This window comes from Staurois parvus, unplaced genomic scaffold (assembly GCF_062004578.1).
Source record: "Staurois parvus isolate SC_StPar_1 unplaced genomic scaffold, SC_StPar_1.0 ptg000222l, whole genome shotgun sequence".
NCBI classification, from domain to species: Eukaryota; Metazoa; Chordata; class Amphibia; order Anura; family Ranidae; genus Staurois; species Staurois parvus.
The window spans coordinates 738,636-754,741 of NW_028318018.1; the positions used below are offsets into that span (position 1 = coordinate 738,636).

General features: G+C 52.0%; 2 protein-coding genes across 2 annotated transcripts in view; both read right to left on the reverse strand.

The window, feature by feature from the left end:
- Positions 1 to 4,336: 4,336 nt before the first annotated feature.
- LOC149460670 (uncharacterized) overlaps positions 4,337 to 16,106 on the reverse strand; it is a 62,532-nt gene continuing 50,762 nt past the window's right edge. The window contains exon 3 of the mRNA XM_089679355.1: positions 4,337 to 7,635. Within this exon, the coding sequence (XP_089535481.1) occupies positions 7,167 to 7,635 (469 nt within the window). The 3' untranslated portion in view covers positions 4,337 to 7,166. The remainder of the gene's footprint in view (positions 7,636 to 16,106) is intronic.
- On the reverse strand, positions 8,328 to 14,953 carry LOC149460671 (gastrula zinc finger protein XlCGF66.1-like). Its single transcript, XM_089679351.1, has 3 exons — positions 14,773 to 14,953; positions 9,905 to 10,087; positions 8,328 to 9,818 (listed from the first exon to the last, which is right to left on the reverse strand). The coding sequence occupies exons 1-3, from the start codon at positions 14,935 to 14,937 to the stop codon at positions 9,627 to 9,629; spliced, it is 540 nt and encodes a 179-aa protein (XP_089535477.1). The 5' UTR covers positions 14,938 to 14,953; the 3' UTR covers positions 8,328 to 9,626.

Sequence of the window (16,106 nt, forward strand, 5' to 3'; positions counted from 1 at the left end):
TTGTAGGGTCCTTCCCAGATGTGCTGGAGTTTGTTCTGGGGGTTGGGAACGATCTTGAGCACCTGCTGCCCTTCAGTGAACTCGCGGCCGCGTGCCTTGCGGTCGTACCAGACCTTCTGACGTGTCTGGGCTGCCTGGAGGTGGCTGTGGGCCATGGTGGCCAGGCGGGTCAGCCTTTCCCGTAGCTCGAGAACATAGGGAATGACGGGGGTACCTGTGTCCTTTATCTGCCCTTCCCAATGTTCCCGGAGCAAGGATAGGGGACCGCGGACCTTCCGCCCGTACAGGAGGTCGAAGGGGGAGAACCCCGTTGACTCTTGCGGTACCTCCCGATATGCAAACAGCAGGTGTGGAAGGAGCTTCTCCCAGTCCACCTCCCCATCAACGAAGGACCTCAGCATGCTCTTCAGTGTGCAATTGAAGCGCTCGCAGAGGCCATTGGTTTGGGGGTGATAGGGAGTGGTCCGGATCGCCCGTACCCCGCACGTGCGCCAGAGGGATTGGACCACCTCGGACATGAACTGGGTACCCTGGTCTGTTAGGATCTCGCTGTGGAAACCCACCCGGGAGAAAACGGTGACTAGGGCCTCGGCTACTTTGGGGGCAGAGATGCTGGACAGGGGGACAGCCTCGGGGTAGTGGATGGCATAATCCACTACCGTGAGGATGTACCGCTTGCGGCCTTACTGGGCCGGGCCAGGGGCCCCAGGATGTCTACAGCTACCCGCTGAAAGGGCTCGTCAATGATGGGTAAGGGGCCTTGGGGTGGTCCCCTGGGCGTCCCCTCCTGACAGATGTCATAGGTCTGACAGAAGTGGGCTACGTCCTGGGTAATACCTGGCCAGTAGAAGGCTTGGGTCAGCCGCAGCCCCGTTTTCCTCTTACCCAGGTGGCCAGCTACTGGAATGTCGTGTGCTATCTGGAGTAGCGAGAACCGGAACCGTCTGGGCACTATCAGTTGTGTGGGGCTAGCAGAGGGTTGACCCAGGCGGCTTGGGCCTACTGTGCGGTACAACAACCCCTGCTCCCACCAAAGCTGGCCCCCATCCCCCTCCTGCCGCCTTCCGGCAGCCCGGGTCCTAAACTTAGCCAAGGTTGGGTCTGTGGCTACCTCCCGCTTAAAGGTCTCCCGATCCCAGGTCAGGGGAAGGTCTGCGTCAGGTAGGGGTTCGCTCACCGAGTGCATGCTGGGGAAAGGTCCCATGGTGGCTTCATCTGGAGGAGGACCTCGACCCGCTTGGTACCGGGTCACCGCCCTGACGTACTGGCATCGTAGCTCCCCTAGGTCATTGCCGAGCAGGATATCCCCCGGGAGGCCACCCATGACGCCGATCTGGCACTGTTGCTCCCCGAACCCATAGTCGAGGCGCACGGATGCCCTGGGGATGTGATGTCTGGCTCCTCCCGCCAGCTCGATGGCGAATCCAGGGCCAGGTTGGATGGCTTCCGGCCGGATCACTCGGGGATCAGCGATGGTCAGGAAGGCCCCTGTATCCCGAAAACCGGTGGCTGGTTGCCCGTCTACCCGCACGGCCTGCAGGTGGCGTTGTTTCTGGGTGGAGTATGAAGCCCCCGGGGGGGTGGACACTGTAAACCCCCCAGGGTTGGTTGGCGTCTGGGGGGCTCATCCATTCGCTGGGAGGCGGGGGCAGTGGTTCTTCTGCTGGATGGAGTTCCAGGTAGTGAACCGGACGGGTAAAGCGCCGGCTTCGAGAGGTGGGGCAGTTGGCTTGGAGGTGCCCTGGCTGGTTGCATCCGTAGCAGCGGTGCTTCATGGGGAGCCCTGCGAACTGGGCTCTGGCCCTGCGGGATTGGCAGTGGTAGGTGGGGGGCCCGTTTTGGCAGAGGTGGTGGGGGGCAGGGCCCTTGACGGCTCAGGGGACTGCCGTTTCCAGTGTGGCTTGATGGCCAGAATCTCATCAGCCAGGGCAGCCGCCTTTGCAAGGGTGGTAGGGGCTTTCTCTCTTACCCATCCGTGCACCTTCGCCGGGCATTGGTTGTAGAATTGCTCCTTCAAAAATGCTTGAATGATTTCTTCTGCGGTGCCACTTCCAACAGGACTGTGACATCTTGTGCGCATACATCCTATAGGACGGTTCCACATGGCAGGGAAGGTCACGGAAGCGCGCCCGGTGCACTTCTGGGGTCACCGCATAATATTCCAACACAGTCTGTTTGACCCGGGCATAATCCCGGCCATCCACATAGTCCAGAGTGCGGTAGGCCGCAGCTGCACCCCCTTCGAGCAGACCCACGAGGTGCCGTATCCAATCCGTGCTTGGCACCTCCATGAGCTGGCACTGCTGCTCAAAGTCCTGAAAGAACCTCTACATCCTCGGCGGCTTTTGTGAAGGGTTTAAAGTCCTTGCGGCTGACCTGGGGAGGGGGGTATCCCGCGGCCCTGGGGCTGGATGGGCAGCTTAGGTCACGGTGGCTCCCTTGGCTCTCTCTTTCATGCGCCCTCCGGATAGCCTCTCGCTTGTCCTCTGCTGTCGCGTCTGACCCCAGGAGGGCCATCTCTTCCTCCACCCGAGTAAGCCAGGGGCTCTTGGGCCCAGGATCCTTGCGTGCTGGGGAGGCTGGGGTTGATCTGCTTTTTCCTGGGGCGTCTTTGGGGTCTGCCTCCTCAATGGCGGTGATCAGATCATCTTTGGCTAGGCCCCTCCAGGAAAGGGCCAGCTCCTCAGCCCTCTCCTGCAGACATGCCACAGTCCACTTCCTGTATTCACTGGGCCGGGCCTGTTCCTGCATCTGCTGGCTTTCGCTGTCTGCCATCTCCTCAGTGTCCTGATCCCACCGCTGCCAACCAGTATGTAACGGAGGGAAGGCAGGACAGAACACACAGAGTGGATGGCAGACGCACAAAGCTTTATTGAGACAAACAGACGGCAGTCCTTCAATACGTTGGGTGGCAGAGAGGGTGGATTTGCCACTAAAGGGTAACGAGGGGGCCCCACCCACTTTAGTCCACTAGGAGAGCCAAGGGGGTGTCCCTGTAACAGGGGTAGTCCGACACAGGAGAGGGGTGCCTGGAGTCACCACCGCAACAGTTCAGGTAACACAGGGGGGAAGCAGGTACTCACGGATCCAACAGGGTGCCTGGTCTCCCAGGGGTAGAAGCAGAATGCAGGTACCTGTGGAGTCCGGATCAGGCAGGTGGCCTCTGGCTCTGGCAGATGGGCTGTGTTAGTCTCTCCCCCTTCTGTGGGGCCTCTGGCAAAAAGCAGACAGGCTGGCATAGTCTCTCCCCCTTCTGTGGGGTCTCTCGCAATCACAGGTAGGCTTTCTCTGGTTGTCTCTTCCCTCCTGTGGGGTCTCCGTGAAGCTGGGGTAGGCTTGCAGAGTCTATTCACAAGGGTCTCGCCGAAGCTTGAGATCCCTTGCAGACTACACACCAGAATGAATAGGAGCTCCCAGCATCCACCTCTTAAACTGCTGCAGGACGCTCCCCGGTCGCCTTGGCAACCGGGAGGGGGAAGGGAACACTAGACCCCAGGGAGAATCAGGCTGGTGACAGGGACATCCTGGGGCCAGGGATGATGTCTGCATAGATGAAAAGCAGGTTGGGAGGTGTGCAGAGAGCTCCCAGCCAGCTGGCCAGGAGGGAGGGGACCCAGAGTAATTTGATTTGGCCATTTGGCCTAGTGACACAGGGAACAATTGGAACAATACAGAGCAGGACACTGAGGGCATGTGATACAAGGCACTAATAAGGGGATTAATAATTGGCACGCTCCCATACCGTGACACCTTCTCTTCAGAGAAGCCTATCCTGCACCCACCTAATATCTGTACTTTTTTTTTCTCCATCAGCCCATCCCCCCAAACTATTACCTTTTGTATCAGTTGACCCTCCATTTTAGATTGTAAGCTCTAACAAGCCGGCCCCCTGATTCCTCCTGTAATGAATTGTATTGGAATTGTCCTGTCTGCCCTCATATTGTATGTAAAGTGATGAGCAAACTGTTGGCTCTATATAAATCCTGTATAATAATAATACATTCCGCTCCATGTGTGGCTGTTCTCCTACAACAAACGTTGGCTGTTTCTGTCTCAGGGATATGATGGAAAACATTTGTCAATCAGCATCTGCAGCCACCAGTGTATTCCCAGTGGGAGGGATTCCTCCATTCACATTGTTTGTGTGGAAGGAGAAATCTGAACAAAAGAACTAACAGTGTATGGTCAGCTATAGATTGTTCTGTTCTCTGGATCCAATCAACTGTGGAAGGTTTCCCCCATTCATGACCAGGCCATTTTTACTATTCAGCACTGCACTATTTCACCTGGTAATTGCTCGGTCATGCAACGCTTTACCCAAACAACATTTATATCCTTCTTCACACAAATAAAGCTTTATTTTAGTGGTATTTGATCAGCACTGGGTGTGTTCCATATAAATGAAAAAAGACCAACATTACAAAAAAAAATATTTTCTAACTTCTATGTTAGATATGTCTATCTTGTATTCTGCTCCATGTCTCCGGTAAGAAAAAATCCCAGTAAGTGTATATTGATTGCTGTGTGTGAGTGTTGTAGCGTCTACAAACTATGGGATAGATACTGAAATTTACACAGCTTTTACTTTCTGACTACTCATCACATTTCTTGAGGTGCTACAATACCAAAATAGTACAAACACCCCAAATGACCCCTTTTTGGAAAGTAGAAACCAAAAGGAATATTCTGTTGAGTCCATGGAAGATTTTATTTTTTTGTCACAAGTTTTTAAAAATGGCAAAAAAAGTTTTCTTTTTTAAACATAGTTGCCATTGTAATGATTTACTGCTCACACATGCCATGGGTATATGTGGAATTACACCCCAAAATACATTCTGCTACTTCTCCCGAGTATGGGGGCACCACATGTGAGAGATGTTTTGGCAGTCTAGCTACACACAGGACTCCAAAATCCAATAAGCACCTCCAGGCTTTCAGGGTGTATTTTATTATGCTGCTAATGATGTCCCGGTGGCCCCACCCCTTATATATTTAAAAACTGTCAAGCCACCTCAGAAGCAGATGGCTGGAAGCCATCGGTGGGAGCAGAGCCTGTTTTTAAATGATTTTTTCAGATAGCGGCAGCAGCGGCGGTGATGGCGGGCATCATGATTGACGTTGGATCCACTGTGGGGGACATTCTTTTAGTGTTTTAAATAAAGGACTTTTCAGAGACAGACTTCTGTCTTTTTTCACACTACACTTTTTGTTTTTATGTCAATGTGTAGGGGTACCATGTATCCCATACTCATTCAACTGGGGGGCGGGATTTGGGGGCCCCCTTTATAAAGGGGGTTTCCAGATTCTAATAAGCCCCCACGGTTGTGAGGAAGAGGCCCTTGTCCCCATCAACATGGGGACAAGGTACTTTGGGAGGCCCCCCTGCCCCAAAGCACCCCCCCATGTTGAGGGCATGTGGCCAGGTATGGTACAGGGGGGCACTCGCTCATCCCTCCTTCTTTCCTGACCTGCCGGGCTGCATGCTCAGATAAAGGTCTGGTAGGGATTTTGGGAGAGATCCCATGCCATTTTTTTTTTACATTTTGGTGTGGGGCTTCCCCTCTAAATCCATACCAGACCCAAAGGGCTTGGTGTGAATGGGAGGGGGGACCCCACACCATTTTTCTTTTATTACTGACCTTTATTTTTAGATTCAGCTGTCAATAATATATATTATCTAGACCTTCAAAATATGTAAAATCATTACAGAAATAATTATAAAGGATAACAAACAAAATCAGAATAAATAGAACTAAGGAAATCAAATTAGAATACATAAAGATCCGCCTGGCTACAAATGGTGCTGGTTGTCACACACAGGAGACACGACCGAGTGCCGCCTGTCAGAGGAATCCACACACAGGAGACGTGACCGAGTGCCGGCTGTCAGAGGAATCCACACACAGGAGACGCGACCGAGTGCCGCCTGTCAGAGGACTCCACACACAGGAGACGTGACCGAGTGCCGGCTGTCAGAGGAATCCACACACAGGAGACGCGACCGAGTGCCGCCTGTCAGAGGACTCCACACACAGGAGACGTGACCGAGTGCCGGCTGTCAGAGGAATCCACACACAGGAGACACGACCGAGTGCCAGCTGTCAGAGGACTCCACACACAGGAGACGTGACCGAGTGCCGGCTGTCAGAGGACTCCACACACAGGAGACGTGACCGAGTGCCAGCTGTCAGAGGAATCCATACAGAGATTTACTATTGAGCAGTGGCTAAAAAGCAAGCGCCCACAGAGGACGTCTAACGTGTTCTGCACATGCGCATTTATATCGGACATAGACGTTGGAAAAGCGTCTAGTTCTTCACTGTCATGACTTGCTTTAAAAAACTACTTTTTACCCATTTAAACATTTTTTTGGAAATGTCAGATATTGTTTAAAGTGAAGTCCTGATATTTGACAAAGCAAATTTCAATGTGAACGTCTCTGCAGTGATTGGTCAGAGTGTTAGACATGCCTTTTACCAAGTCTGCTTTTTTAGACTGATTCCTGGATTGTTAGCCCACGGAAATGCACCTAGACACATTAGTAAATCAGGGCCTTAATGTCATCACTGGATGAATACAATACCACCAATATTCATCACAGCTGGGCCAGCACCGATCACATCTGTCCAATATTGTTGTTTACAAATCACACCTCCAAGTGTTTGTGAAATCTCCCGCCACAAACTGTGTGCAGCCAATGACAGATCAGGACCCCATTTTTATTCTCCTGCTATCAATGGCCAACCTGGTCCCACACTTCATCCATGTCTTTGGGGACCTCTGATCTCCTTATGGACTGTTTCTTCCATGATGAAGATCAGCCATGGAGTATATCTGAGGTGTATATCAGGGTGTGCTTCTTCCCCACATGAGAGCTGGGATGTCCAGCAACATTCATCTAGAAGACATTTCCCGCACTCAAGGCACTAATACACCTCCAGGGCTGTGTGGGACCCCTGATGTACAGGAAGACAGGACTTCAGTGAAGAACATTTCCCTCACTCAGGACAGGAAAGTGGCTTCTCCTCCATGTGAGATCTCTGATGTCTGTAAAGATGGGAGTTCTGTGAAAAACATTTCCCGCACTCAAGGCACTAATACACCTCCAGGGTTGTGTGGAACCCCTGATGTACAGGAAGACAGGACTTCAGTGAGGAACATTTCCCTCACTCAGGACAGGAAAGTGGCTTCTCCCTCGCATGAGATCTCTGATGTTTGGAAAGATGGGACTTCTGCGAAAAACATTTCCCGCACTCAGGACAGGAATACGGCTTCTCCCCCGTGTGAGATCTCTGATGTGTGTGAAGATGGGACTTACTTGAAAAACATTTTCCACACTCAGAACAGGAAAGTGGCTTCTCCCCGCTGTGAGATCTCTGATGTGTGTGAAGATGGGACTTACTTGAAAAACATTTCCCGCATTTAGGACAGGAGTATGGCTTCTCCCCCGTGTGACATCTCTGATGTGTGGAAAGATTGTACTTCTGTGAAAAACATTTTTCGCACTCAGAACAGGAATACGGCTTCTTCCCCGTGTGAGATTTCTGATGTCTGCAAAGACCTGACTTATCTGAAAAACATTTCCCGCACTCAGGACAGGAATATGGCTTCTCCCCTGTGTGTAGTCTCTGATGTCTGTGATAAAAGGACTTGTTTGAAAAACATTTCCCGCACTCAAAACAGGAGTACGGTTTTTCTCCTGTGTGAAGCCTTAGATGTGTAATAAGATGTGATTTCTGTAAACAACATTTCCCGCACTCAGGACAGGAATATTTCTTCTCGCCCATGTGATATGTTCTATGATGTATTTGTAGATAGGATTTTTGTGAAAAACATTTTTTGCACTGAGGGCAGGAAAATGGCTTCTCTCCCGTGTGAGATCTTTTGTGCACATTAAGATTATATTTAAAACTGAAACACTTCCCGCACTCAGGACAGGAATGTGGCTTTTCCTGCATATGGGATTTTTTATGAACATTAAGAAGTGATTTGGAATGGAAACATTTCCTGCACTCATGACAGGAATACGGCTTCTCCCCTGTGTGTGTTCTTTTATGCACATTAAGTTTGGATTTAGAATGGAACCTCTTCCCGCACTCAGTACAGGAGAAGCTCTTCCCTGTTGGAAGGCCGGCCCGGTCCCGCACAGTCTGAGGTTCCTCAGGATACGAGGAATCCGATGGTCCATCTACACTGGGTGGTGCCGGATGGACATTGGAGGGAGCCGGGTTTTCTCCTGGACTATACTGTGTGATGTCCTCATCTTCTACTTTCCAGTCTGGAGACAAAGTGAGACAATCCTCTGAGGTTTTCCTCATCTCCCGGCCATGGACTAAAATACAAAGAGGATTACTAGACAGGAGCTGATTGGTTCCCCCAAACCAGGACTGGCTGAGTCCCACCAGAGGTCAGAGAGTGAGGATGGGGGGGAGAACAACCAAGATGAAGACTGGACTGATCCTTATAACCACCAACATTGGGGTATTGACTCCTCCCTCATTATCACTTTCTGTTTAAGGGTCCAAAGTTGGAGGATGTGATCACATTATTATCACCATGTAAAAGTCTGTGCGCCAATCACATCATCCGATATAAAATGTCCAGCTGGGAGGAAATGGGGGGAACAAAAGAGAATCCATATTATGTGTATATATAGCAGTGGGGGGAGGGGGAGAGCAGAAGTCAGGAGTATGTAATGTACAACACAGAATATATAGTGCAGGGGTCAGGAGTATGTAATGTACAACATGGAGTATATAGTGCAGGGGTCAGGAGTATGTAATGTACAACATAGAGTATATACTGCAGGGGTCAGGAGTATGTAATGTACAACATAGAGTATATAGTGCAGGGGTCAGGAGTATGTAATGTACAACATAGAGTATATAGTGCAGGGGTCAGGAGTATGTATTGTACAACATAGAGTATATAGTGCAGGGGTCAGGAGTATGTAATGTACAACATAGAGTATATAGTGCAGGGGTCAGGAGTATGTAATGTACAACATAGAGTATATAGTGCAGGGGTCAGGAGTATGTAATGTACAACATGGAGTATATAGTGCAGGGGTCAGGGGGATGTAATGTACAACACAGAGTATATAGTGCAGGGGTCAGGAGTATGTAATGTACAACATACAGTATATAGTGCAGGGGTCAGGAGTATGTAATGTACAACATACAGTATATAGTGCAGGGGTCAGGAGTATGTAATGTACAACACAGAATATATAGTGCAGGGGTCAGGAGTATGTAATGTACAACATGGAGTATATAGTGCAGGGGTCAGGAGTATGTAATGTACAACATAGAGTATATAGTGCAGGGGTCAGGAGTATGGAATGTACAACATGGAGTATATAGTGCAGGGGTCAGGAGTATGTAATGTACAACATAGCGTATATAGTGCAGGGGTCAGGAGGATGTAATGTACAACATGGAGTATATAGTGCAGGGGTCAGGAGTATGTAATGTACAATATAAATTATACAATGAAATGGTCAGGACTCATAATATTGGTATTCAGCACTCAGTGGTGGCCTAGATGTCCACATGAGACAAGCTGCAGAGGTCCCACACCGCCGCCTCCCATCTCCTGAGACTGAATCCATTGTTTCTATGTGTTTATCAGATGATGGGGGATCTAGGTGGATCCTCCGTACTGCTCTCTCCTTTACAATAAAGTCTCCTCTTACCCGGTGATGTGAGGGGCGGCTGATTGTCCATCATGACGTCCTTGTAGAGATCCTTGTGTCCTTCTAAATACTCCCACTCCTCCATGGAGAAATAGACAGTGACACCCTGACACCTTATAGGAACCTGACACACACAATGATACAGTCACCATCCAGACACATCCCTTGTCTGTTACTGGAGAATGTCCCAGAATTCCCGGCACCGCTCACCTCTCCTGTCAACAGCTCCATCATCTTCTTGGTGACTTCTAGAATCTTCTGTCTTGTAGGGATCAGGGATGGAGGTGGGGGGATGGTGATGGGATTCTGGATTCTCGAGGATCTTGTGGTCATACGATGAGATCTCCTTCTGGTGTCATTGTCGGTGGATTTCTTCATGACTCCTGTACAGTTCTGTGTGATACAAAGAGAGATCTCACTCTCCCACAGGAATGTAACATCATGGGCCCCTGAACAAAGTCATTCTCTGGGGCCCCTACCAGCCTGCCCAAATTTCAGCACATACTCTCAAAAATTATAGTATATTAGTTGATAGAATGAAATATATTTATTAGGACTTTCAACGTAATCAATTTTAAATAAGAAAACATACAATAAACCAAAGACTACTCAACACAGGGCATAGTACGGGCGGGTGCAGGAGGGCACAGAACAGGGAGGGGGGCAGGAGGGCACAGTACAGGGAGGGGGGCAGGAGGGCACAGTACAGGGAGAGCAGGAGGGCACAGTACAGGGAGGGGGCAGGAGGGCACAGTACAGGGAGGGTGGCAGGAGGGCACAGTACAGGGAGGGGGGCAGGAGGGCAGAGTACAGGGAGGGGGGCAGGAGGGCACAGTACAGGGAGGGGGGCAGGAGGGCACAGTACAGGGAGAGCAGGAGGGCACAGTACAGGGAGGGGGGCAGGAGGGCACAGTACAGGGAGGGTGGCAGGAGGGCACAGTACAGGGAGGGGGGCAGGAGGGCAGAGTACAGGGAGGGGGGCAGGAGGGCACAGTACAGAGAGGGGGGCAGGAGGGCAGAGTACAGGGAGAAGGGCAGGAGGGCACAGTACAGAGAGGGGGGCAGGAGGGCAGAGAAAAGAAGGGGGGAAAGAGGGCACAGTACGGGAGGGTGCAGGAGGGCACAGTATGGAAGGGGGGATGGAGGGCGCAGTACGGGAGGGTGCAGGAGGGCAAAGTACGAGAGGGTGCAGGAGGGCACAGTACAAGAGGGTGCAGGAGGGCACAGTACAAGAGGGTGCAGGAGGGCACAGTACAAGGGGGGCAGGAGGGCACAGTACAAGGGGGGCAGGAGGGCACAGTATGGGAGGGTGCAGGAGGGCACAGTATGGGAGGGTGCAGGAGGGCACAGTATGGGGGGGCAGGAGGCCACAGTACAGGGGGGGGGGCAGGAGGCCACAGTACAGGGAGGGGGCAGGAGGGCACAGTACAGGAAGAGGGGATGGAGGACACAGAACAGGAGGGTGCAGGAGGGCACAGTATGGGGGGGCAGGAGGCCACAGTACAGGGGGGGGGGCAGGAGGCCACAGTACAGGGAGGGGGCAGGAGGGCACAGTACAGGAAGAGGGGATGGAGGACACAGAACAGGAGGGTGCAGGAGGGCACAGTACGGGAGGGTGCAGGAGGGCACAGTACGGGAGGGTGCAGGAGGGCACAGTACGGGAGGGGGCAGGAGGGCACAGTACGGGAGGGGGCAGGAGGGCACAGTACAGGGAGGGGGGCAGGAGGGCACAGTATGGGAGGGGGCAGGAGGGCACAGTACGGGAGGGTGCAGGAGGGCACAGTACAGGGAGGGGGCAGGAGGGCACAGTATGGGAGGGGGCAGGAGGGCACAGTACGGGAGGGTGCAGGAGGGCACAGTACGGGAGGGGGCAGGAGGGCACAGTACGGGAGGGGGCAGGAGGGCACAGTACAGGAAGGGGGGCAGGAGGGCACAGTACAGGAAGGGGGGCAGGAGGGCACAGTACAGGAAGGGGGGCAGGAGGGCACAGTATGGGGGGGCAGGAGGGCACAGTACGGGAGGGGGCAGGAGGGCACAGTACAGGGGGGGCAGGAGGGCACAGTACAGGGAGGGGGGCAGGAGGGCACAGTACAGGGAGGGGGGCAGGAGGGCACAGTATGAGTGGGGGCAGGAGGGCACAGTATGGGGGGGCAGGAGGGCACAGTATGAGTGGGGGCAGGAGGGCACAGTATGGGGGGGCAGGAGGGCACAGTACAGGGGGGACAGGAGGGCACAGTACAAGGGGCAGCAGGAGGGCACAGTACGGGGGGGCAGGAGGGCACAGTATGAGTGGGGGCAGGAGGGCACAGTATGGGGGGGCAGGAGGGCACAGTACAGGGGGGGCAGGAGGGCACAGTACAGGGGGGGCAGGAGGGCACAGTACAGGGGGGGCAGGAGGGCACAGTACAGGGGGATGGAGGGCACAGTACAGGGGGCAGGAAAACATAATACAGGAGGGCCAGGAGAGCACAGTATAGGTGGGGCAGGAGTGCAGGGTATGGGAGACAGCAATGCACAGTATAGGTGGAAGAAGGGCATAGTACAGAGGGGGGCAGGGGAACATAATACAGGAGGTAAAAGTATAAGTTGGGCAGGAGTGCAGGATATGGGGGAGGAGTGCAAATTATAGGGGGATGGAGGGCACAGTAAAGGGTGCAGTAGGGCACAGTATGTGGGAGCAAGAGTGCATAGGACAGGGGTGCTGGAGTGCATAGTACAGTACTGGGGGGACAGGAGGGCATGGTACAGAGGGCAGGAGGGCTCAGTACCCGCTGGCTGGAGGGCACAGTACAGTACAAGGTGGGGAAGGAGGGCACATTATGGGGGGCAGGAGGGCACAGTACAGTACAAGGTGGGGAAGGAGGGCCCATTATGGGGGCAGGAGGGCACAGTACAGGGAGCAGGAGTACACAGTATGGGGGGGGACTGGAGGGCACAGTAAAGTACAAGGGGGGGCAGTAGTGCACAGTATGGGGGGCCAGGAGGGTACAGTACAGGGAAGGGCAGTAATGCACAGTACAGGGGGGCAGGAGGGCACAGTACAAAGGGGGGAAAGAGGGCACAGTACAAGTGGGGGCAGGAGGGCACAGTACAGGGGGGCAAGAGGGCACAGTACAGGGAGGGGTGCAGAAAGGCCCAGTACGGGGGGGGGGGGCAGGAGGGCACAGTACAGGGGGGAAGGAGGGAACAGTACAGGGGGATAAGCAGGGCACAGTACAAAGGGGCAGGAGGGCACAGTACATGGGGGACAGGAGGGCACAATACAGGGGGATCAGGAGGGAACAGTACAGGGGGGGCAGGAGGTCACAGTACAGGGGGGGCAGGAGGTCACAGTACAGGGGGGGCAGGAGGTCACAGTACAGGGGGGGGCAGGAAGTCACAGTACAGGGGGGGCAGGAAGTCACAGTACAGGGGGGGCAGGAGGTCACAGTACAGGGGGGGCAGGAGGTCACAGTACAGGGGGGGCAGGAGGTCACAGTACAGGGGGGGCAGGAGGTCACAGTATGGGGGAGCAGGAGGGCACAGTACAGGAGGGATGGAGGGCTGAGTACAGTATAGAGGGGTTACAAGGTACATTACAAGGTGCAGTAATGTATAATATAGAAGAGATGGTCTCAAGCACAGCAACACAGGGAAGCTGCTGTCACAGATCTTGCCTGTTCTGACAGCCTGTCACTGGGTTAAAGAACTCTGGGATAGGCAATAAACCCCCCAATAGTACACCCCCCTACAGAAAACACTAAACAGTCCATAAAATGTTGAACATCCTTCCCATTGTGGAGAAAAGTCTAACTGAATTTTTATGACCTAATCTCTGTAACCCAAAAGATAACATCACCTGCTGTGCCAAGGAGGAGGTGTAACAGCCGGGATGACATCATATCCTCTCCTCTCTCTCTGTAGTAAAAGGAAACTACAGTTCCCATCAATTACAGGTGAATGTGGGCGGGTACACTAGACCTGTATGTGTTGAATGTGTCTGAGAGTCTCGGTCCGCCCACCACTGAAAGTGGGGCTGAATGACATCTCTGCTTCCTGCAGAAAGAACTACAGAAGGGATGTGCCAAGACCAGTGGCTGGAAGTAAAGGAGGCGGAGCAGCCATCGGTCTTACAAACAGGAAACAAAGAAAATTAATGGTTTGATTTCAGTTCTGCTTTAAATTTACAATCAAAATAACATCTCCCCACCTGTACCTTCCTCCCACAGTTCCAGTACTTTGTAGGGGTTAAGGAAGAGGTGGAGCATCTTACTACTGCTGCTGCTTGTGTGGGCGGGATATGTACTGCTCTGAACACATGGGATAAATAGGAGGGGAGGGCCATTGGGATCAGAGCTGTACATGTCCCGCCCACACAAGCACCAGCAGCAGTAAGATGCTCCGTCTCAGGGTTCCTTAACTCCTGCAAAGCAGAAGAAAGTAGAGGGAGGAGATGTCATTCTGATTATAGATGGAGCCCAGTGACAGGCTGCTGCTGTACCCGCAGCCCAGATTCCAGGACACTGCCCGGGACACGGCCATCCTGGGACAGCTTGGTAAAAAGCTTGACTATCCTGGAAAATTGGTATCATGTAATGCAAGATTATCAAGGGGCCCCTGGGCAGTGCCCTGCTCTCCCATAATCCCTCACTTCTATGATCAGCTCTAGATTTATTCTCCAGGGATTGGCCACAATGTGCCGAGTCAGCAAAGGACAGACATCTCCATCCAATGATATGATGACAATGGGGTCAGATTTATAGCTTCTTCTAGAAGTCATATAATAGAGTCACTAATGGTTTACTAGTAAGGCTCACTGACCCACCAGGAAATGTCACCCATGGATTTAGTGGTCAGTGGGCGTGGCATGCTGGTAATCATGGGTCTCTCTGATTGGACTAAAGCTGAGATTGTTCTCTTCTATAACCAATGCCGCCATCTTGTGCTATAACCAAATCTCATAGAGTCCGGACACTTTATGTATTCATAGTACTTGTGTGGATGTCGTTATTGATTACAGAACATCAGAAGACTTCAAGTGACTCTGAATCCCTCCCAGTGTACAGCCGAGTCAGATTTAACCCCTTCATTACACTCACCTCTCCAGTCAGCAGGCTGAGGATCTCCAGGGTGAGCTGCAATATCGTCTCATTCCGGGGAAATTCCTTCCTTACAATCTTCACAAAACCCAAAGTCTGCTGATTGTCCATCATGACGTCCTTGTAGAGATCCTTGTGTCCTTCTAAATACTCCCACTCCTCCATGGAGAAATAGACAGTGACACCCTGACACCTTATAGGAACCTGACACACACAATGATACAGTCACCATCCAGACACATCCCTTGTCTGTTACTGGAGAATGTCCCAGAATTCCCGGCACCGCTCACCTCTCCTGTCAGCAGCTCCATCATCTTCTTGGTGACTTCTAGAATCTTCTCCATGTTGTGTCTCTCAGGGTTTATGGAGTCAAATAGAGGCACTGTGATGGTCATATGATCACCTGACTTCAGAAGAGGAAATCTCTGTATTGAGGAACCAATAGTTACATCATGTTAGAATCCCAGAATCCTCCTCACCTCTCCGGTCAGGTCGGTGTTTTATTAATAGAGATAAGAGCGATGTCATGTGACCTCCCAGAATCCTCCTCACCTCTCCGGTCAGATCTGTGTTTTATTAATAGAGATGAGAGCGATGTCATGTGACCTCCCAAAATCCTCCTCACCTCTCCGGTCAGGTCGGTGTTTTATTAATAGAGATAAGAGCGATGTCATGTGACCTCCCAGAATCCTCCTCACCTCTCCGGTCAGGTCTGTGTTTTATTAATAGAGATAAGAGCGATGTCATGTGACCTCCCAGAATCCTCCTCACCTCTCCGGTCAGGTCTGTGTTTTATTAATAGAGATAAGAGTGAAGTCATGTGACCTCCCAGAATCCTCCTCACCTCTCCGGTCAGGTCTGTGTTTTATTAATAGAGATAAGAGTGAAGTCATGTGACCTCCCAGAATCCTCCTCACCTCTCCGGTCAGGTCTGTGTTTTATTAATAGAGATGAGAGTGAAGTCATGTGACCTCCCAGAATCCTCCTCACCTCTCCGGTCAGATCTGTGTTTTATTAATAGAGATGAGAGTGATGTCATGTGACCTCCCAGAATCCTCCTCACCTCTCCGGTCAGGTCGGTGTTTTATTAATAGAGATGAGAGCGATGTCATGTGACCTCCCAGAATCCTCCTCACCTCTCCGGTCAGATCTGTGTTTTATTAATAGAGATGAGAGTGATGTCATGTGACCTCCCAGAATCCTCCTCACCTCTCCGGTCAGGTCTGTGTTTTATTAATAGAGATGAGTGATGTCATGTGACCTCCCAGAATCCTCCTCACCTCTCCGGTCAGGTCTGTGTTTTATTAATAGAGATAAGAGTGAAGTCATGTGAC